This window comes from Fistularia commersonii, chromosome 29 (genome assembly GCF_037954325.1).
Source record: "Fistularia commersonii isolate RoL2024-O1a breed Wild chromosome 29, RoL_Fcom_v1.0, whole genome shotgun sequence".
NCBI lineage: Eukaryota > Metazoa > Chordata > Actinopteri > Syngnathiformes > Fistulariidae > Fistularia > Fistularia commersonii.
This window is the reverse complement of record NC_141312.1, coordinates 7,954,699-7,979,120: the sequence shown is the minus strand read 5'-3', so window position 1 is coordinate 7,979,120 and position 24,422 is coordinate 7,954,699. Positions and strand designations below refer to the sequence as shown.

The window sequence follows — 24,422 nt, the reverse complement described above, 5'->3', positions numbered from 1 at the left end:
GTGCCCCGCGACGACCGGCTGCTTGCACCTGCTTGTAAGGTCCCAAATGGACCTCGGCTTTGCTATTCAACAGCTAGCTCAGTCGTGGAAGCCTTCCCATTTTGACTTGTATTATTGTTTATTCATCCAACCCACTCATATTTGATTCGGTTGATCGTAAACATCCTCCCGGCCAAAAGCTTGCGTCTTTGCCTGAGAGTCTATTCTTTCCAGATTGATGTTGAACTTCGGCACCGGAAAAGGCATTTTAAACCATGTCAGCTTCGAAAAACTATTTCCACAACGGAACCGTTCGGTTTTTCTGACGCTGGTTCAACACTGAATTGGAAAACATAGGGTTAGGTTAGGCTGGAAGAGGTCAAGGAACGCAAGGACAAATTACAAAATGAAATGTTACTTCTTTAGGTCAGGCTTTCAGCCCAAAGGAAGGAATGAAGAAGATTGCTGGATTAAATGAAAGAAAGGATGGAAGCCTCGACTTTTTTTTTTTTCCTTAATCGGCCCCTTCATTCACATATATAACCCTTGTTTCATCCTATATCCAAGTTTTCTTTGCATCTTTATTCCCCCCTTTTTTAACTCTTTAAGTTCCCAGTTCTAGTCCTCTCTGGCCTTGTATCCCACTGGGATGACAGCCACGTGCTTTGGAAGCCCTTAAAAAAATGAAACCACACATTTGAGCTGTAGCAGGGGGTAGAAGACGAGGAAGGCTCCAGAAAAAGCTCTGTTGGTGCTCCAAGCCAAGACACCAGCCAGAGACCAAACTGGATGTGGTGAAACTGTCAAATTACTAAAGGAAACTGCAGCTAAACCTCAGCAGGCGAAAAAAAACCAAGAGGGAGAAGAGTGTTTTTTCCAGCGTGTTACAAAACGAGCGAGGCTAAAATGGTATTTGTAAAACAAAATACGTGACTCGTTCAAAGCGCCGTACCCATTTTCAGCGCTTTCATTTCGTAGTTACATGTTCTACGTGACTTTCTAGTATTACATAAATCCTCTACCCCAAAGCAAATCTTAAAAAAAAAAAAAAGTCAATAAAGGTAAGAAAGGTAAGAAATCGGGAAATGTAATTGTTTCGGATTCTCCTTAAAACCAGTGTTTACGTTGAGATGATTTTCTGAAAGATATTTATGTCAAACTCCTTTTTCAAGCATTATCCGAAAATGTCAGTGGAAGTCAGACGTTTTATATATATATATATATGTCTCCATTTTCCTCCGTTAATCTCATTGAATTTTCATTCTCTTTGAATACATTTTGCTCACAAATATAAAATTGCTAGTGCATTCTCAAATGCTTTCAAGGGTGCAAGAGAGACAAATTCGCTTTTCTTACTTCACGGGACATACGGAGTACAGTTTCTTGCAAGACTACATGTTGAGATACTCAACAAGCTATGGGAGGATGTCTTATCTCTTCTGAACCAAAGTCTTATTCAGCCGAAATCAAGAAGCTGGAGCAGTTTGCCGAATCTTTCAAAATGTAACTCAATGTCACCAGAACTCATCCGCGGTCAAGGGCTTCAGTGGGAATAAGAAAGAACGCGATCACTGATAAAAGTAACCAAAATAAGTTTCTTGCTTGAGCTGCTATGCGTTAATGGATTGGAGGACAGTCATGCACATTGTCCAAAACAAACTGTCGCCAGGTTAGCAGGATGGTATTACAAGAAAAGCCATCATGGTGACAGAAGTGCTGACCAAAATTAACAACTTACAAATAACCCCTTTTGAAAACCATTATTGGCTAGATATGAATAAGCGTGTTAGAATATGAGAAGCTCACAAGATCCTGAGCCTTTATTTATGATGTGGAACTCAAGAGAGATTAGAGAATAATACAAATACCGGTATTGACCCCAACAAACTCCACTATTCAATGGAGTGTGGGGAAAGAGGATGGCATGGAAACCAATATAGACTTCGCGAATAAGGAAACAAAAATATATCCATTTTAAATAAACCTGCACAAATGTGCTCTTGCTGTTGATCTATTTTATTTATTTTCTAAAATTTATTGATAGATTTTTCAAACATTTTAAAAGATAACAGTTTACTAGTTATGGCTCACAAATGGTCCCATTTTTTTTTTTTTGGACACTTTTTTTGACAAGCTTCCTTCTATCATCCCTGTTTGATGATACATTATTGCTGTCTGCTGATCACAGTTGTTTTTCACTCTTTGCATGACACGCCAATTCAACATTTCGCTTGCAGGTTCAGCATGTTCAATATGCAGACTGGTCACATTTCGGCGTTTTCCCAATTTGCGTCCATCCGTCCCTCGGTGGAATACAACTCTTTGTGTTTGCAGATGGCGGTTTTCCAAACCTAACAAGACTTCCTATAACTCCTATAAAACCATTTGGCCTTAAAAAGGTCCTTTAATTGTGGGATTCCTTACACGCAGTGTTTTGGGCTAAATTCTACTTAGATGACAGAAATTTGCAAATGCTACAAACCAAAGGGGTTATTATGATTTTTTCTGTTCGTGTCAATGAAGACGAGGACACAACTTGAAAATGCTGTGAAAGTTGACATAAGGGATGAATCAGCTCAAGGCATAAGTGGATCGTTAGGTTGCTATAAATCACTGCTATATGTTTCCAATAAAGTGTTACCATTTGACTCTGTGTGTGTGTGTGTGTGTGTGCGTGTGTGTGTGTGTGTGTGTATGTGTGTGTGTGTGTGTGTGTGTCAATGTCCTTGCAGCATGTTCTGGCTCCAGTGAGACTCCATGCCCAGCAGTTATAGTCAGCAGAGACGGCAATAACTTCCACTGCCTCCTTGTCTCCCTCTCACTCTTTCAAACACACACACACACACACACACACACACACACACACACACACACACACACTCGTGCACACTACCTCCTCCCCACTCATAACAAACAGCAAGAGCTGGGGCCCCCAAGGCTTCCTGTGTCCTACACACAGCCAGCAAATAAACACAATCACATTCATTTATCCCTACACACACTCAAACACACATCCGCAGAGAGCCACACAAAGCATTTATTCGTGCACTGCTGTGCCGTAAACATACCCACAAACCCACACAAACACACAAGCATTCAGGCATGTGCAGATACACAAACACACACTTTGTAGAAGGCTGAGTGTAGAAGGATTCAGACCAAATGGGTAACCACTGCTATTTCTTCCCTCATTAAGTAGCAATATTACAAGCTGACACTCTGAGAGGCCTGCGGACTTGGACTCGGTGTCCTGAGGTTTCCACTGTCGAGGGGTGAACGTCTCCTTCTGTTACAGGAAGAGGGAAGCGAGGAATCATATTCTGCAACCATTCGACGGTAATATTCGAGAGGTTGAATCAAGGGAAAATGCATGTCCGCGGAACCATTGAGGTCACAGAGAAAAGAACGATGAGTTTTTTTTCTCCTGGCTCTCTGAGAGTCTTTGTTACGATCGGCTGATTAAATTGCATAATTTCCTTTTTCCGTTCTCATCATAATTTCCTTTGGTTATTAATAGGAACATTTTCTATCATTATGACTTCATTTTGGTACACGATGAACACATTCTTCTTGCATCTTTTGGTATGCGGCTTTCTCTGTGTAATGCAGTGTTTATTTTCCAGCCATAATGAATAATAAGACATGATAATTTGGATTTAGAGGAATCTCTTATGACCATTTGCATTATCGGGATTTACCGCATCATAGAAAAATCCCAACGCTGTTCCATCATTGCTTAATCTTAGTTTCAATTTGTGTTACTCAAGGTCCAATACAACTTTAGACATGTTTAGTCCCAGTAACAAATGAAGCGTAACTGTCTAATGGAGACTTTTTTAAATACAAGAAAAAAAAATTATCAGTCCATACAACAAGTCTATGAGTCTATTGTACCATTATATACTTTTTTTCTGCCACTGAACCTGCTGTTGCTATTCATTGGTTAGAATGAAGAGGAGAACGTTGGAGGCTAACATAACCATCATATACCAGGGTATGAATGCAAAATCTAAATTTTCACTGTGCACATTTTTGAATGTGCACAGTGAACAGTAAAATCCGATGCAACAAATTAGACCATGTGTAAAGCCTGTGCAAAGGGAGCACAGACCATTTACCATTGAACCTGCTTTTTCGTGACCAACTATTAAGACCCAACAATCCAAAATAACAACCAGTTTTAATACTTCCTAACCCCCCCCCATACTTAACATATGACTATAAATGTACGTAATGCTAGCGTATGAAAATCACTCACAGTAGATGTTGGACCGCGGCTTAACTCTGAATGTTCGGCCAACTAATGGAGGCCAAACAAATTCAAAACTTTGGCTCAGCTGCTTTAGATACTCGCTATCCAGCTGCTTTGTGCTTTTCAAAATTAAAAAGTTAAGGCATGCAAAAGGATATTAAAAAACAGTCCTAGTGGACAGCTGGCCCACTGAATTAGTTCTGTTTGTTATTTAGTTTGGCTTTCACCATTAGCTCTTTGGTTTGGACGGCCATTGGTTGTACGAAATATTCAGTGTCCTTCCATTCTTTTTTGTATGTTACCTAGGTTGACGGTGTAGATTGATCTGGGGAGAAAGTATACCATGGAAGATATTTCTGAGAATACACATACATAAAAATACATTCTGTCAACCTATATACATTTATTTTGAAAGGAAACAGACTCATTCCATTCAGAAAAACTGCAGTTGCCATCTTTTCCATCCATTAATAATTCTACTCTGCGCACATATCATAAATTACGAGATGAGTGGCGTGATAAGTGTATATTTCCCTGGGAGGTCAAAATGGTTTTCTTTGGTTGAATTAACCAAAAGCAGATCAAGTTCCTCTGAATAATGCACTGATTCTTACTCTGGAAAGCATCGAATTTATCTATTTATTTATTATTTTCAAACCATATCATCAATGCTTTTGTTCGCTCCTACTCTGCTGCTTGCTTAGATTGTGTCTCACCCGTTTGAAATGGATGTCACTCAGTCCATGTGGATCACATGCTGTGTTGCATCCAGCATTACACTTCCAAGTGGTTGACCATTTCCAACAGTGAGATGCTCCTCAAAATAATCATTTCATTGACAATACAGTCTTCAGATTCTGAAGCAAAATGTAGTCGAGCGGGTCCAGCATGACTGGACGGATTGGGGAATCAGGATAGGTGCCCTGCATCTCACCCAGAATTTCAAATTCTACGTCTTTTAAGCGAGAACTGTAATTTAAAATATCAAGAAAACGGCATATGATAAATCAAGCCGTTGTGACGATGCCAAATGCGGTAGAATTTGGACTTAAGAATACCTCTGATCACGAAATTATCCACCCACAAACAGAGTTTCTGATCAAATTTTGAATTGACAAGCCTCGGTGCACAAACAGACAAACAAACTCACGGGGGTTTCACATTGTGGCGCAGTGGCAGTCATGCCTGCTACATGTTGTTTACAGTGTTCATTGTTATGTTCTCCTTTTATAATGCTTTTTTTGTGCTTTTTTTTTTTCAGTAAGCTAGGCCTCATTTTGCTCCCAAAAGAAGCCAAAAGTGCGAGTGATAGTGGCCCACTAGCACCACTTCACTAGGGGTACTAGTGAAGAAGAGGTTAAGACTCATCGCACAATCTGTGTTTGTATTACTGATCTCGCAGAGCACTATGACATGATGAAGTCAACCATTTGTCCCTGAAAAACAAAGATGCACTTAAGACAGCTGATGCGGAGTTTTCTCAAGTCTTCGAAGAAGTAGAAAGGTGATTATTAGTGAGCATGAATGAAAGACAGCTTACTGGAGATAGCATTAGCATTAGCTAAGTCTTTTGCATGCAGATTTAGCAAAGGAAATGCACATTGCAAGTGCTAACAAGAAGAGAATGAACACCAGAAACACAGCAATGATTAAGGTTATATATATTTTTGTTCTGCATTTCACCAAAAATAAATCCAAAAAATGTTTTACAAGAGTATCATATGTTTTTTGGTGCTGGAGAACGCATCTGTGGGATTTACATTGATTTCAATGAGAAACATTGATGCGTTTCACGACCATTTCAATCAAAGAATGAATTAAATCGTAAGTCAAGGTTCTACTGTTTATGTCATGCGAGTTATTTATTTATTTTTTGTCATTTTTTGTCAAAAAAACTTTGACACAAATACACCTACAAATAAACCTTCGCCAACAAATTAAATTTGTTTGTTGAGGTTCTACCGTATATTATCACCGGCAGCTATTGCAAACGCTCACCAAGGTCAATATCCCCTTTAATGTTCTCATATTTAATACTGTATTTTAAAAAAAAATTCGTGTGAAAGAAAGACACCGCAATAGCGACGGAGGAAACGCAGCAACCACGTAATTGGCGACCAGGATCAAACTTCAGTCACGCTGTCCTCCTGGAGCGGCTCTGCGCCCTGTTCTTTTCTCATATATCTTGTACCATAATGAAGGTGACACCGTTCTACTACTTCAGGGGTTGGTTGAGTTGGAATGCATTTAATTGGTTTTAAGGAGTTACTTTGAGAAAAAAAATGCAAAAAAAAAAAAAACAACAAAAACCTGCAACCTCATAATCATTGACATGAATACTTTTGGGGAGTAGAGGCAGAACCTGAAGAAAAACCAGTCATTTTGCAATTTTTTTTTGTACATACATTTATTGCACAGCCATTTGTATACCTGTACAGATGTACAATTTATTTATGGATTTTTGGATCTTCGGATGCTCACACACCCCCATGTGCCCTCCAATTTCCCTTCAGGGGTGAATAAAGTAATTCTGATTCTAATTTCAAAGTTGCATTTCCATTATGGTGTATTATAAAAAGGTATAACATTACAAGGGAAATGTGCAAGTTGCAGTTTTGATGGAGCGCCACATCCCATGCCCCATGGAATGGGTACAATATAATTCCTGCATCTTGGTATAGCATAGCATCTGTGTTTCAGCCATGTGTTAAGGAGCAGAGGAAACCCCCGATTTGCTCACCTGTCTACCGGTTGTTGGGTGCTTTAGCAAATTGTTCCATATGGCCACACTGGAAGGGACTAAACAGATTTTTTTTTTTAATTTTCCGATCAGTGTGCCAAGGTTACCCATAATTCTGGCATGGATGCGAAAGATGACACACACGCTGGACTCGGGTTCCTCCGAGTAGCATCTCAGAGGGGCAATTCATTAACAGTCTGGTGCTAGGAGGTATCGGCAGTACAATAGGTACTCAACCCCTGAGGTGAGTTGTGTGCTTACCAAATAACTTTCATGCATAGGGTGAGCGTTTATCTCAGGATCGGGAAAGCTTGTCCTTTCTGATGAAGACGCAACTGTGGAACAAACAAGGAGTATCCAATGTTTACCAAAAAGGAATATGCAGTGAAAACTCAGGTTTTAAAATCAACACCTAGGAAATGTTGAGTCCGTTTTTCCAGCATTCTCAGTTTCACCGACAAGGATTTCAGACTTCCTTGAACTGATAAAAAAGATGTAATCTGGACTTTTAATACAGGTTTTAAAGCAACATGCTTATTTAAAAAAATCCCTCGAATTTTTGATCTCACTTGGCCTCCTTTTAGAAACTACTACCATATTCTGCTCTGTAGCAGTTTAACCGTTTCCGTGGTGCTAGCAGTAGCTTAGCTTAGCACCGAAGTTTAGCCTCTAAACAAAAGGGCAAACGACTTTCACAGTTTTATTTTCATGGTCGAAACCCGTGTTTGATATTTGCTGTTACATTCTAATTTCACCTGCCGTTTTATAAATCTGTCCTGGACAAAACAAGACATCTGCACTTTCAACTCTAATTCCAATGCTTTGAAAATCCACAACGCAAATGTTGTATTTTACTATAATCAGCAAAACAGTAAATCCGGTGAATTGGTTTGTGTATTACCATTTCTTATTCACTTCGGTGATGTAAATAAATCAGTTTATTGCTTGCTTCTTTAAACATTAAATACCCGACAATGCATTTTTTTTATATTATACTAAAATATTGCAAATGTAATAGTACATTAAAGTTGCAACCACCTCACAATGCATCATTTTAATTTTTAATGTTTGGCTAACTCTTGAAACAAACAAAAATCAGTAAAAAGTTGGTCTTATACTGCACATACATACACTGTATATACACAGACACACATATATTTGAGTACAAGAGAGTGGGTTTTAAAAATGAATGACACAGTGTTTGATTCAGTATTTATGTGTGTGTGGGATTGTGTAAGAGTGCTTTACTGGGGCATTCAGTCATCCAACCAAACACAGGAGGTTACAGTGTCGCAAATGTCATTGTACTCCGGGGGGGACAGTGATGCCTTTGTCTGGGCCGAGGTCGCTGACCAGCGTTCCTCCTCTCTCCTCCCTCTCTTTTTCCATCTGTCCTTCCCTCTGAAACCCACCGGAAAGTGTTTCCCCTTCAGTCATCAAACATTTAACACATAAAAAAGCTCAAATCTTATTATCCTCTGCCAGTCCGTGGAGTCCCACTCACTTCAATTTCCCGGGTATTTAACGGTGAACATTTACAATCAGTTATCTTAAGTGGGGGTCGGGATTTCGGTATGAGGACTGGCCGACGGCCACGAGATATCTGCGTAAGAAAGCCGGACCGCTATATTTACGTCTCAGAAGAGAGATGTGCTCGCCGGACGTCTGATGGGATTTGATGAGCAACGTGTACTTATATTTTCCGACTTTAAGCACTAAATCACACGTTCTGTCACTATGATTGGTGCCTGTGCGCTCGTAAACCGCACGAAAAAAGAGACAGTGAGGGAGGAAAAAAAGAAACAAAATGTAGATATTAAAACAAAGAAACGTTTTTAATTTCCGTGCTGATGCAGACCGGTCCCTTTATTCCGAAAAGGAAACTCCACAAGGTGAAACACTAACAGAAGCCAAGAAAGGGAAGAGATTAAAAAATGGTGGTTTTTATATTATATTACATGGCACAAAGTGAGCTTCTGGCATGGGCCGGTGTCAAACTCCCCTTCTGTACACATCTCACTGGTCGGAAGCATCTGGAAGGTTCTTAGGACGGACTTCTCTTTATTGATGTTATGTGTTTGAAGGTGATTTCACACTCCTAATGTCTAAATAATCACCCAATAATCACATAATTGTCTGAAAATGTTGAAATTCAACATATTATAGCTGCTCTAGTGTGAACCATGCCTTTTTAAAAACTAAAAATTTTTGATAGTGAGCAGAAAACAAATAAAAATCCTGTTTATCTTCTAACAGTAAATGCAACACAAGCGCAGTTAGATTCTTATAGAGCGCTAAAAAATTAGCTTCATATCTAGGTGTTATATCTTTTTTATATCTTTTTTTGGCTGGAAAAGTTAAAAACTAAAGCTGACTGATATGTAACTTCACAGTTTGCATGTGGATATTTGATAATCCTTACGTATTTATTTAGACAAAAACAGGTTTGAGCGTTGAGTCCCAATTTAAACAACCAAGCAGTATTCATTATGAATATTATCGGTGATTAATATATTTATAAAGATGGACATCAGGGTATTTTCTGCCACGCTGATCACGTCGCTTCTAGATACTTCTTTGAAGCGCAGCAGGCCTCTGCCAAGAGATCTGTGACCTTATAGCGTGGCGAGTGCATGACAGGAACTTCACACTTCCAGAAAAGGTCAGCCAAAAGGAACATGAGACTGCCAGCGGTGCTAAAAAGGAAACACTGAACCACTGTGGAATACGCCAAGATATCCCACCCCGAGATGGCAAACACACCACACGCAAATACACACACACATGGGTGCAGGCACACACGCATTTCTCACATGTCACGAGAAAACACGATTTGACCTTGTTTCTCTTTGCCTATAGGAGATGGGGAGTCGTCGGTCGTGTTTGATGGGTTGCCATGGGGATTCTCCTTGTTGCTCCTCCTGGAGATGGGCTGCGCAGATGTGCGTGAACAGGAAGGTAGGCTATCCTTCGGTACGGTTACGCTGGCAATTGTCTGTGGAGGATGTGATTATGTCAAATTTATGAGAGGTAACGTTCCCGTCCCCTAACTCAGAGAGTGTCAGAATAGTAACAGATGAGTGCAGTAGCGTTATTTTAGCCAGCGGTAAAACCACCCTTGGATCTGGACGATAGAGTTGCTGTAAGTTAATCTCAAAACATCCAGCCGTTACAACATGGGTCTGCAAATAATCCCGGCTGTGCTTGTGTGGGTGAGATCATGCATAGTAGTTTTTGTGTACCCCCCACCCTCCCAGTTTGTTTATAGCATGATGAAACCCAGTTGGAGTATGTGTGTGTGTGTGTATGTGTGTGTATATCTGTATCAGTGGGATAAAGCTCAAGTGAAGCACTCTTGTCCAGTCTGATGGACATTAAACTGTCTTACATGAGAAAACATATCCAATTGTTTTATTTATCTATTTATCTATGGCCATACTGTCCTATCTATTCATTCATGGTCATAATTTCCCATGCCAGAGAAATATCTGGGTAAATTCACCAAATTGATTTATTTATTTATTAATTAATTTATTTGTTTATTTTTTGTTTGTTTGATTGTTTGTTTATTTATTTATTTACTTATGATTTATTTATTTATCCATTGATGGATATATGGGCATAATTTCCTGTGCCGGAGATTATATTCAGGTGAATTCCCCCTAAATTTTTAATTCACTGATTACTTCATATATCTTTTCATTAATGGACATACTTTATTGTGCCAGAGAACATATTCAGATGAAGTCCCTAGACTGTTTAATTTATTTATTCATCTAATTATTAATTTATTATTTATGTATCCATCTCTTTATTATGTATTTATTTTTTTTATCTATATATTTATTCTTGTATTCACACATTTATTTTATTTTTTTCATAAATCAATGTTACCATTAGCCCACCCTAGAATGGCCACAAGTTGTCTCCATCTATAATATGTTTTAATTTGTTTTCAATGCAATATGACTTCCTTATACAGAATAACACCAGCACCTCACACTAAATTCAACCTAATAACCTGGTCATATCTGGATTTGTCTGATAAATGGTACAGTTGGCGTTCGATTTTTGGCGGGTTTACGTGAAAAGTGCCGCAAAATTTACAAGCCAACGATAAGAAAAGGGACGCCGTCATCGAATGTAGTCGTGTGGTACGCAAGGAGGTGCAAAGAAGACCTACCTCCACATGTACAGAGCATCAACTTCATGTGGAGTCATGTCTGTTACAAAAGGTTCTCTTTCTCCTTGTGCATGTGCCCGTGCACGTGTGTGTTTGGCTCCATTTGTGTTATTGACAGAATAGAAACTGGCATGGGGAAAGGCAAGCAGAAGCACGAATGGTGCGAAAAGGTAACAAGTTCCCCAAAATAAAAATTGAAAAATATATTTGAAATGGGTTTCTAGGGCGAAAAAAAAAAATTAAAATAAAAACAATGATGCAATGTTTTTATTATCCAAGGGGAAAAACAGCAAAGCCAAAGCCCCATCTTGTTCCTTTTTTTTGTCAAGATTTCCAAATGCGAAAAGCAGTTTTCTGCTTGAAAACACACTGTAAAAGTGCATTGATTTGAAATCTGAATACAATTATCCAATTTTTGTGTCCTGTGCATGAATCTGACCGAACTTTACAAGACCTATTTTTTTTTTTTAACTTTTTTTATTTAGTGGTATGCATTTCGCATTAGGCCCCGGCTTCTCCTGACAGAGAAAGCACTTCCCAGGACTTATGTCGAGAACCCAGGGGCTGAGAAGGATAAGATATCAGCTATATCCTGTAATAAGTGGAGGTCAAGAGGAGGGGTGATGTTTTTTGGTATGCGGTAAATAGAGAAAAGAGAAAACACCAGATTAGAGAAAGATAAGTTGGAACTGAGTGGAGGACGGGTCGGGGTGAGTGGGATAAGAAAACAACGCAGTACTTTTGTGCTAATGTTATCACGTATAATACTACGCGTGATATTTTTCCCGTGCGCACACACTCACTCAAACAAACACACACACTGCGCTGTGTGTGTAAGTCTTGTTTTGGGGTTCTTTTTTTTTTTTTTTTTTTGGTTAGGATCAGGAGTGAGTTTTGGAGTGCAAGAAACACAAGCCAAGAGATAAACGTATGAAATGTTATTGTTTTGGGGCTGGCCCTGCTCCAGAGGAAGTGCTCGGCTTTGACAATGCTCTCGCCAGGAATGCACTGCAGGCTGCCGCCAAGTGGGCGTGTTGCTGCTCCGGGGGTTGGAAGCCAAGTTTAGTCGGTTCAGTTTTTTTGGCCCCTCCAGTGCCTTGGGGGGTGGGGGGTCCTGCTCCACCGTTGTTCAGAAACAGAGAGAAAGAGAGGAGGGGGAAAAAAGGAGAGAGAGTGCAGGTCTGTGAGTTCTTGTAAGCTTAGTTTGTATAGATCTGAATGAAACTCTGATTTGTGTGAGCCGTGTGTGTGTGTGAATGTGTATGCATGTGTGTGTTATCCTTTTGAGAGAACGATCTTAAAGGAATGCAACTGTTCCTCTACACATGTCCTTCCCCCTTAAGCAGCCGCTGGGCCTGTTGAAAACAGACACGCATCCATGACAGACACACACACACACACACACACACACACACACACACACACACACACACACACACACACACACAACTAGAGGTTGTGGCATGGAAGGAAGTATCAAACTACACCGGCAGAATACTTATCAAGACTGAAAAGCAAAGCTGCCCATTAAGATTCCAGACTTTCACTGCTTAACTGCTGCAATAAGGAAATAATAGGATCAGTGTAGAATAGAAAAGAATTGCGAAATGCCGCATTTTCATGTGCTTCAAAAAAAAAACAAAAAAAACTCGCTCCGACTTTTCTATCCTCGGCATAATTTTTAATGTAGCAACGTTACGTGCAAGAAAGAAAACTTGACAAAAATTCTCAAGTATCTTAGGTGGCCGGATTGAAATTTTGCACAAATAAAAAAAAAAGCTAATAGAAAGGGGGCTCATGCATTTAATGCCCCCCCCCCCCTCCACCCAGCCTCCTTTGACTGGTATGAGGAGAGTATCATAGCGATATTATGTGGGAAGCTGCGAAAAGGGGCCCGTGTGCTGGAGGCCTCGGTGTGCCCGGTGCCTGGTGATAAGCGGCTGTGGCCTGGATGGCCTCTAGGAGGGGAAGTGATGCAAGACAGTAGCTCTTTGTTTAGTGGCATTACTTGGTCCCATGCCAGTGGCCCTAGTGAATGAAAGGAACCGGTTGGCTTGTTCTGGCTGGGTGACTGGCTCCATGGCGGACTGGCTGACTGCATGGCTGACTTGCTGGTAGGCAGGCAACTGCAGCGCTTAAAAAATCGCAGCTAATCTCTCTTTTCTCTCCTTCTTTTTTTTTTCTTCCTTTTTATCCATGAACCGGGACACATTCAGTTTTGTCTAGAATTCACCGCCACTTTTGAATTATTATTCAAGTGTGAATTATTATTACGGAATTTCAAGGATGATGTTATATTAGATATTTTGGGTGAAACTGAAACACGATGCTATGCAAAAAAAAAGAAAAAAAGGCATTCAACACACATGTTCCTCTATTACTTCCTGTTCTCCTCCACCTGTCCCAGCAGCTCCTGATCTTCCAATGTGTTGAAATGCGTGTTTTCCTAGCTGCTGAAAAGCCTTCCTGTCACACTTATGTTCATTTTGAACTTGGATGTACCGTGCGTTTTAAACATTTGTGCAAGCAAAGAACAGAGAAAGAGTGCATGTAAAGGTGGACAGTGAGATTTTTGCAGATCTTGGTCTACATTCTGAAACAACCTGTTTTCACATGTTAAGTTTGCAGACCAGGAAAAAGACCAGACTGCAGAATACAAACTACAAATGCTTAAAATGTGAAACAGTTGAAACAAAATATGAAAAAATTCGATATTCTATGTCATTCTGGGAAATAACCCCTTGATGGTACAACAAGAAACCTACAAGGCAGCTTTTTCTTTTATTAAAGATGTCATCCATGAATGTAAGGCATGTACAAAAATACTACACAAATCGTCCAAAAAAAAAAAAAGAAATACTATAGTATCTTTAAAATACTATATTTTTGTTCTCCGCCATTTCTGTTTCCTGATTACATGGTTAGGCAAACATTTAACTCCCACATGCAAGAAAATTAAAAAAATTAGATATTTTAAAAAAACTTTAAAAATGTATATATTTAAAAATTAAAAATGTACAAAAAAATGTAAAAAAAATTAAAAATGTAAAAAATGACAACTGATATGTACACGCTTGTGTATATTATATACATTTATATTATATACTATATACTTATATATGATACTACAAATTCAAATTTGAAATTTTGAAAAATCGAGAAAATTAAGCGAAAAAAAAACCTTGAAATAATATATTTTCAAAAAATAAAATAAATCAATAAAACAAAAATTATAGCTCTGATGCGTCATTACAGTGAATGTTTGTATGTCTCTATATGACGAGTGAATGTCAGAGGGAATGGCTGTTTTGATAAGTATTAATATAAGTTTATTTCACATAACGATTGATAATGAATGAATGAATGAATGAATGAACGTACACGTGTACAGTAGCCGTGCATGACTTACGTTTCAATATTTTGCTGACGGAATGAGAATGAAAAGTGACATGTGAGCAGGGATGTGTTAAAATACTACTTGATTAATTAGGCCTATTCTGACTTGGGTGAAACATATCAAAAATGTTAAAATTGAGAAATTAAAAAGAAAAGAAAATTAATTTTAAAGAAGACATTAAAATATCTTTATTGAAAAAATAAAAATGTAAACACAGGACATGAATGAATGAGTGAATGATTGTATATATGACAATTGCATGACGGTGAATGGTTGTATGGATTAGCAGTATTGATAATGAATGAATGCATGTATGAATGAACGTGCACATACAGTAGCCATGCACAATTGATGCTCAAACATTCAGCTGCAGGAATGAGAAAGAAAAAAGAGACGAGAGCAAAGAAACGTTTAAATACTACCCGATTTTATAAGCTTGTGCTGACTTTTACAAGCATATCATTGGACAGGGGATGTCATTTTGAATTTTTTTCCCATGTCAGTTGTGCTAACCCATCCCTGTTTGTCAGAAAAAAAAAAACACAAAAAAGTCATGGCCTTTATTTGTTTTAACCCTAATCTGGCTGAGGCAGATTGAGCAAAGCATAGTCGACAAAAGTAGAGAAAGAGAGCCATGGAGGAATGAGGGTTAAAAAAAGAAGCAAAGGAAGTGTGTGTGTGTGTGTGTGTGTGTGTGTGTGTGTGTGTGTGTGTGTGTGTGTGTGTGTGTGTGTGTGTGTGTGTGTGTGTGTGTGTGTGTGTGTGTGTGTGTGTGTGTGTGTGCGTACGTACATGTGTGGTGCTTGTGCCTGCGTGTTTGTGCCGAGCACCACACCAGATGTGAAAATTACTTTTGCAATATGTCATCTAAACAGCAAAAAAAAAAAAAACTGCAAGGGGATTAACATCAGCTAACTTTAAGAACATAAGCGCTGGAAAATCGAAGCTGGAAAAAAAGAGCTTCTTAAAAAACAGCGTTCTACGTAGAGTTTGGTCAAAGAGCAGAATTAACTTCAAACTAGGAAACAGGCCGAGTTTATCCTCATTCTGTTCAAGGCATGATTTGTTTTCTGTTTGGAACACATATGTTGACTCCTGTCTCCTTTCCTTTTGCTCTTTTCATGGACGAAAAATTTAAAAAATTAAAAAATCATAGTGAGTGAACTGTTTGTTGTCAGCATGTGTGCGGCGTGTATTTGTGTGCACCACCAGCGTGAGATAACATGGAGACAGGACAGAACTTAAACATGCAGGTGCATTTTTCCAATGTCACAAAACCGCTTTCTCAAAAACGCAGTCAAAGAATAGACTTTGGATGGATCAAGAAGACCCCTGTGCTCCTTTTCATGTTTCACAGTTGTTACTCATCCTGGACGATCGTGTTGAATAGCCTGCTCGAGCTGGAAATGCTGCATTGTTGTAATAATAAAGTAATAAATAAATAAAAACTGAATGAATTAAAATCTTGCCCCTGCGACTGACTGGCAACCGATGACAGCGGGGATAGGCTCTATCCCCCTGTGAGCCCAAGTGTAGGATAAGGGGTGGATAATGAATGGATGGATGGAACTTAAAAACCTAAAAGTAAGAAACTAAAAAAATTAAAGACAGAAAAACGTAGGAAAAAATTGTAGACAACGAAATGATTTAAAAATTAAACATTTCAAATAAAAAATTCAAATTTAAAAAACCTAGAAATTTGATTTTTTTTTTTTTAATGAAAACGTAATAATGAAAAATTCCAAAGGCTCAAAAAATACGAAATTAAAAGGACAGATTAGAAAATAAATAAATAAATAAAAAGAACACAATTTTGAAATTTTGAAAAATTAAAAATTAAGAAAATTAAGAAAATAAATAAAAAATTTATGACACAAAAAAATACAGAATAAATAATACAAATTAAATAGATAAAAAATAAGTACAAAATAAATGAATAAACAAACAGATATGGATCAGGGGACTGGGGTATCTATTCTGCATCCATAAGCAGAGGTCATCAGCAATGTGCACCTGATCTCCAAATGCCGGTGCAAATTATTGATGGAAAAAAAAAGAAGAAAATCTTGTTCGTTGACCCCTTGTGACTCCAGGTTGCCAAATGCAGTCTATAATGAATGGTTTCTTCCTCACCTGCGTGCGCCACGGCTTCCTGTGTTGATGATATGTATGCAGCCCGGTGGGGCGGAGATGACAATGTGGGTGTGGAGGAAGTCAAATGCAGGTGTTTTGTGTGTGCACCGTCCCAGATGGGTGCTGACAGACCGGCAGGTAAACAGGCAGGTCGGTCTCTGATCTCGCCTGCTGGAGCAGACGCTGCAGCGCCCGCGGGCCTCCGGAGCGGAAATGTTGTTCATGTGATCCTAGAAGACCGAGCCCACAACTTCTCCTCTCTCCTCTGCCGTCTTTGCCACTCTGGGCTCCTATCCTGTCCCAGGTGCGCTTGCGGGAAACACCCAGGAAGCGAGGGTCCATGGAAGGATGGGGGGATGGGGGGGGGGAACCCCTCGGGGTGAGAGCGGCGCAGGTGGGCTGTGTGCGCGGAAGCGCGCGCCTGGAAGATTTAGCACGTACCGCCGCCTCCTGAGGAGGACGTCCCTGTTTTTTTTGAGAGGCAGGAATGTGACAAATCCAGATTAAAACAGACCACCCTTATAAACCAGAGGGAAGTCGGTTTAACCTGACTCACGGAACACACTCACGCACACACACACAGCGCAGCCATAACACCATCTAACCTTCTGACTTACTTTCTGTTTCGGGTTACATCGTCCGGAGGAAGTATTCGCAGTCACTTATGTAATATAATATTTCAGTTTAAGGTCAAACTGCTTTATTTGGCCTTCGTTGTCCCACCGGTGTTTTTAAAAAAGACACGTTTATACAAAAGCAGAGAGTGAGGGCCTCCGAAGGTCAGGGCGATATTGTAAATAACCCAACAGTGGAACTGTCTTCCATATGAAGATTACATTTTAAGTAAATAATTATATTTAATGTAATCTGGAATAAGATATCCAGAGCAGTTCATTGTATCTGGTTTAAATCATTGGAAATACACAGGTGTGTGTGTGTGTGTGTGTGTGTGTGTGTGTGTGTGTGTGTGTGTGTGTGTGTGTTTAGGTCTCACAAAAAGATGCGACACAAGGGTTTGGTATATTTAACAATATATATTTCCATTGTCAATGTACATTCCATTTCGACATAAGCTTTCTTCACAAACAAAAAAGTTGCCATCTAAATAAATACTATATAAAATAGAACTTCAAAATAAATATATCTATAAAGGGAACCTTTTATATGAGTTTTTTTTCTTTTTGTTATATCTAAACAAAACAAGATCTCATCACTTAATCGCCCAACATTGACATTTCGAAGGCATAAAGGAATGGAGTAGTGTCACCCTCTTGGATAAAAAAGACTTTTCCTCTTGTTTGGGTTAATAAAATAATTAAGAAAAATAAAATAAAAATGGTGTCTGCCAACACAAAGGATAGGGATGGTTTAAAAGTCACAGCATTGTAGCAGAGACAAAAAAAAAAAGATTAAAAGTTGACATTGCAGGCGGGTATTTCGCACCTTGGACACGCTGGCGAGCGTGTCCAATTAAAAGTGTAAAGCTAAAGTGAAGGCAAATTACGCAACTCTGGCGGAGGATCGGGAGATCGGAAAGGCAGAGGGGGTGAAAGAGATGGCCCGGCGGCACCGCTTGAAGAGGAAAAAAAAATTAAAAGAAAGAAAAGGGAGAACGTGGAGAGAGAAAGAGAGACTTCGTTTTTTTTTTTCTCTCTCTCGGCTCTGTGGTATGACATGTTTATGCACGGCAGCTGTGTTTGTCAATCAAGGCCGAAAGGAGGGGTCAGGGATGTTCATTGGACATTTCTTCTTAGGAGGGAAGAGAGAGACGAGTGGAAGCGGTGGGAAGAAAAAAAAAAAACAGAGCTGAGACGCTAAGCGGTAATAGCAGGAAATGGGTTGATCCGGATAGGGGGGTAGATTGTGTTCCCTGTGTGGACTCAATGAATCCCCAGTCTGCTGGGACTCGGAGAGGAATCAGGGAATTAGCTTAGCCTCTTGACTGCTAATGAGCCATGGATAGCATCAACAGCCATTTTTTTTTCTTGTTTTTTTTTTTTCCTTTCTTTCTTTTTTTTTTTTATTGCTGGAAACACTTATAAATCAAGTGCTCGTGATAGAAAGATCTGTCGTTCCTCCCGCCGCCACCCCCTCCTCCGGTTTTTTTCCAAAAAAAAAAAAAACAACAAAAAAAACTCTTTATTTCCTTACCCTCAAAATATATATCTAATATATTCTCTAGATATTTTGTACTGAATTGTAGTTATAATGTACCATGCATTTTTTTCCAAGGACATTTAAAAGTCTCTTCTAAAGAACACAAATGTTGTGAAACTATTTACAGCAAACATTTCACCTGCATAGCTCTATTACTAAATACATTGTCAAAACATTTGTGATATTTGCTGCTCATCTACACAAACTAGGCCTCTGCTCAGTCACACGGTCATTCTCCATTTTGGCACCTTTCTCTTAAACTCAATTGCGAGGTCCCCCTGCTCCCCGAAAAAAAAAAAAAATATTGCCACGTACATTCGAGAGAAAGGACAGTGTGATTTTCTCCTTATTTTTGTAACAAAAAAAAAAAAAAAAAGATTAACATAAGTAATGAGCAAGTGGAAGTGAAGGGAGGTGGTTTGTTTGTTTGTGACAAAGCCAAAAAAAAAAAAAAAAAAAAAGACAGTGACCCTTTAACTCGAACAGAAAAAGGCCATCGGTATTTAAGGGCAGCATGCTTTTGAGAAACAACCATCAATGACTCCCATTTGGCAACAGTGCTTAACTACTGTGATCACTCACGCAGCAAAAACATGCTACTGTACGTTTACTTCCTTTGGCAAAGTCCTAAGAACATCATGCAAGCCACAAAAATAAGACTTTTAAGAATAAAAGACGGACAATCTGACTAACACAGCTATGCGGCGTTGATGATCGGGTGCATGGACTAAACATAGCTCAAATGTAACGTGAGATAGCTGAGGTGGTTAATACTGTGCTTTAGTACATCCTTTAGCATATTCCTAAAAAAAACAAACAAAAAAAAAGGTTGTGCAAGTGGCAGGTTTGAGTTCGAAAGGCCGACGACAGGATACGGACGCGACGACTTTTCGACGCCCACTTTTTCTCCAGAAAAAAAAAAAAAAAAAAAAAAATCTGGCTGTTTTTGTCTCTTGCTTAGCTTACTTATCACTATTGCCTCCCCTCCGACCCCCCTGCCCTGAAAATAATAAAAAAAAATCTTCGCCTTTTTGTGCAAAGAGGAAGTAGACCAGGCTCTCAGGCAGTTTAGTAATCGACGTGATGTAGGCCAAGTTCTAGAGAGGACAGTCCCTGAGAAGGTGGGGTGTACATTTTTTTTTTCTTTTTTTTTTTTTTTTCTCGTCTGTTTACACATTTCTCTATCGACTTCTATCAACGTGGGTGACCGTTCGACTAGAGAGCATGCAGGTCACAACATGCACTACCTCTGAGGTGATTGGTGAACAGCATTCGAATAATTCCGCTATAAAAAGGCCCCGCCCCCCCAGATACCACCAAACACCGTCGGCCGTTTCCCTCGCTTCCGGCGCCGTACGGATTTGACGATCAGCGACTACAGTTTAAATGTCCGGTTTCGCTTTAAGAGCTCCCCCGCGCGGGTCTAAGTCCTAGAGTTAAAAAGCTAAGCGTTACCGTGCTAGTGTTGTTTAGCTATCGTAAGAAGAATGGCAGCGGGAAGGGCTGATGATCGTAGTAGGCGGGCGATTGAGCGAATGGCGGTTTCGCTCTTGCAGAAGCCCATCGGAAAGCAACGGTTTAGCTTAAGACAAATGGAAACCAGGGCTGTGCTTTTTGGTGGCCGGGAAGAGGGGGAAGGGGAGGGTACGGATATTTTAACCTCCTATCGTGCAGATTCCGTGTTATCCCGAGATGGACCGGCAAGCTTGTAGTTCGGTTACCTTTTAAAAAAAACGAGCTGAGAAATACAGAGCAGCAGAGAGGTACGATGACTTTGTGCCTTCGGTCATCTTCCCGGAACGGCGCCGACGGCAGGCTTTCGCCTAGTCTTTCGCTTGTGTCACTGTTACAAAAAAGAAAGATAAAACATCGCGAGAGAGCCCGGCGACTTAAAAAGCCGCCTCTCTCTTTCTCTCTCTCTCTCTCTCTCTCTCTCTCTCTTTCTCGGATTAGGCCCGTTTGATCATCCACCCTTTCAAACATAGGTTGAGAAGCCATTTTAAGTACCTTTGATACACATAAGTCACCTTCCAGCAGATTCTTGGGATCATGGGATAGTCTATGGGGTCGGTGCTGGATTGTCCTATCCACAGAGAGCAAGCAAGTATTGTGTAAGTCCGTTTCTCTTTGAAAGGTCACTGCCGGACAGTTTTTTTCTCCCCGATATCATGACCCCTGCTGCTGCTGCTGCTGCTGCTGCTTCTCTAGAGTTCCAACCTTTGCTTCAACCCCTCCGTTTTTACACACAGGAATAACCGCGCCGCCTTGCACGTTCTTGCAACGGCAGCCGGGCCTGCTGACATTGTCGTAGCACTTCTGTCCCAGTTTGGCCAGGCCCGTAGCCGGCAAGTAACAGACCAGGCAAGGCAAGATGAGGGAGAGGGCCGCCATGAAGGACCAGCGGGCACAGCAATTGGCCTGGGAGCAGGAGCAGGGCTTGTCGGCGCAGGAGCCCTCGTCGTCCTCGTCCTCGGTGCAGTGGTAGAAGATCGCTTTGACCAGGCACATGCAGGTGGCCGTGTCCACCAGGCTCTGGGCAGAGCACAGGCACTCCTGGTTGCAAACCCAGCAAGAGGGCAGGGTTCGCGGAAGCGTACACTCTGTGCATCGGCACTTCTTACAGTGTTCGCAGAGAAGGAGGTGCTTCTTCTCAGCCGGGGAGGAAGGGATCGGCGCCAACCCCTGCTGGCCCGCGGCGGCGCAAACGCCCGGAGGCATCTTCGCGGACTTGAGGTCAAGCGATTTGGAGGAGGAGCAGGAGGAAGCAGAGGAAGAAGAGGTGAGGACTTTAGAGTCGGAGGAAGTCAAGCAGCCTGAAGTTCGGGTGGTGATGGTGCTGACGGGACCCTGTTGGGGGTGCGCGTTCGGGTGGTGGTCCACCGTGGGCGTGGGCGCGGCATGGTCCAGTAGCCTCTGATCGGACGACGTGCTGCTGCTGCTGCTGATGGAACTGGGCCTGCCGCTGAAGGAAATCCAAGGATGGGTGGTGGTATCCTGGTGAGGGTGAGCCTCGCACCTACCCTGCTGGTGGAGATGGTGTTGGTGGTTGTGATGGTGGTTGTGGTTCGCCCCGACGAAGGCCTCCTGGTTCTGCCCGAGCCAGGTGATCCTGCGGTTCCCGGTCTTGTGGCCGGCCGGCTGCTGGGAGACGACGGCGGGACTGTCGATGTAATCGTTCTCCGCGTGTGAGGACTTGATCTGGTCGATGGGGTAGATGGTGACGGGGTGCTGCAGGCGGCTGTAGGGCACTCGACCGTCCAGCAGGGGCTGGGATATGAGGGAGGAGGACACGCCGGGGATGTGGTGGGGAATCCTGGACTCCATGTGTCGGCCGGTGCCTCGCACGTCTTCACTCTAAAGCGGCATTGAGGAAAAACTGCGAAGACAAACAAAAGGGGCCGTTAAGGATCGGACGATCTCTGATCTCGGTCGCCCTTCCAAGAACCTCCATACCCCCCTCGTGACGAGGGACAACTTCCAGCCTTGGTAGGCTACCGAGCCGTTTGGGCTTTGACACCAGACTAGAAAGCAAAAGCCATCATTCGGCCTGAACCACGGTATCCCTTTTGTGCCGTTCGAACGCCCCACGGCTTCCGACCTCGGCCCTCGAGTGCTTCCCAGGGATTTCACCCAACGGCGAAATCGCTTCAACCCGGAGGCGGGGCCGGGGGGCGGGAGGGGGTTCCCGAAACCCCTCCGCCGTCTCCAACCGTGACATTAGAACAATAGGAATCCGGCTCTCGTTCCTGCGCTCCGAAAGAGCAGGGGTGGGTGGACGGGTAGGAGGGTTGGGGGGCTACCGGAGAGCAAGACTTGCATGCCAAAGACCAAAAGCAAAGGAGCTAAGAATTGGTCAGAGGTTGCAAAGGGGGTGAGGGTGGGAAGGGGGGAATGGCGTGTGCGGATTGGACCGCTGGGATGATGTAGTTCCATTTCACCTCCCAGGTCAGAAAACGAATGACAGCAGTATAGTGGAATTCTTGAATGATGGATTTGTGAATGGGTTTTTTTTTTTTCTTCCTGCAGCGGAAGGTGAATCGGCCAGAATGGACGCACATTTTCTCAATGAACCAACACTTCGTCGATACTTGTCGTGACGACGAGATGCGCTTTGGCGATCGTTATGCAAAAAAAAAAAAAATTTTTTTTTTTTTTAGTCGCAGCCTTGCGAGCCGGAAACTGCTACGTGCGTGCGCGTGCGCGCACTCAATATGTGAATGGACTGAGTCATAAAAACCGGAGGCGGCCGTTCGGCGCTACCAAATGGCGTGATTTTATGGGTTGTAAATACCCCCCCTCCACACACACACACACACACACACACGCACACACTCCCCAAGTCCCCGCAACCTCCGCCCCTCTTAATCTGCGATTATCGCTGTATAATTCAGGTTCGAACGCCGATGGGAGGCGCAGTGTCACGGGTGGGGGTGGGGGGTTGCCAGGTCGGTACCTTTCAAATCCGGATTTTTTTTTTTTGGCCGTTCGTGTCAAAATTTACGCGATTAGACACCAAATCGCGCGAAAAAAAAACCAAAATAAATATTTATTACACGCTGATAAATTTTTATTGAATAAAAATATCCGTGGAGAGAAAAAAAAACACCTGACACTTCCGTGGACACGGTGCGCCGGTCCGATCTCTGCAGAACGACGACGGGGGAACGAGGACGCGTATCCAAAAGTGTTATTGCTGTGCTATTACTGTCCTATTACTGTGTTATTACTGTGTTTTAGATGAGTAAAAGATGAAAAGGGGGTCTCCGTGCTTCAAAAAAAAACCCACCGTTGGTCTTGCGAGGTTGGTAGTGGATTTTCAGCGAGTTATGATTCGCAAAAATGTCAACCCTCCTTTTTTTTTTTCTTTTTTTTGTTGCTTATAGGTTCGGAATCGGTAGGTTAAATATTTACCCGAGGCGCAAACACACACACACACACACACACACACACACACACACACACACACACACACACACTGGTCGGACAGTCCGCGAACGTCAAGCGGTGACGACAGAAGGATCAGCCGGTGCGCGGCAGTAAAAACGCGCACGTATCCGAGCGTTTAAACCGGGGAGGAGAGGAGGACTTACCAAGTTTTTAGGATAGATTTCTCATCTCTCCATCGCGCACGGTGTTTGCGCGTTTTTTTTAAATCCAAGTCCGAGAGAGTGATTTTTCCTCTTTTTTTTTTTAATAAGCTCCGGAAATGTTGACTTCTGGTTAGGTCCCAAAATGTTCGGAAATAACACGATCGAGGAGGAGGACGAACTCCTGCACTGTAGTCCGCTCGTTGGTGCGTAAAAAGGCGACTGCGGTTGTGGACGCAGAGCTTTTGGATATGATGTTGCAACCACAGAGGGGGAGGGAAGTCAGATTTTATGAATGGGAGGGTAGAGGAGAGGAAGAGGGCGGCACTGCGCAGATGCTTCAGCTTTTTTTGTGAATGGGAGGGACTCGGGAGGACTGAAACGCAGAGGTTACATTTTTATGAATGGGGAGGACTCCGAATGATATTGCGCATGCGCGATGCCGACCGAGTTTTTTTCTTTTTTTATGAATGGGGAACAAACGTGTGTGAGCG

General features: G+C 41.7%; 1 protein-coding gene across 1 annotated transcript; it reads right to left on the bottom strand.

Moving 5' to 3' along the window:
- Positions 1–17,698: 17,698 nt before the first annotated feature.
- On the bottom strand, positions 17,699–24,199 carry spry4 (sprouty homolog 4 (Drosophila)). The gene is made up of 2 exons (XM_086176756.1): positions 23,932–24,199; positions 17,699–22,217 (listed from the first exon to the last, which is right to left on the bottom strand). Exon 2 carries the CDS (start codon positions 22,163–22,165, stop codon positions 21,008–21,010), a length of 1,158 nt encoding a protein of 385 aa, XP_086032882.1. The 5' UTR covers positions 22,166–22,217; positions 23,932–24,199; the 3' UTR covers positions 17,699–21,007.
- Positions 24,200–24,422: the final 223 nt, after the last annotated feature.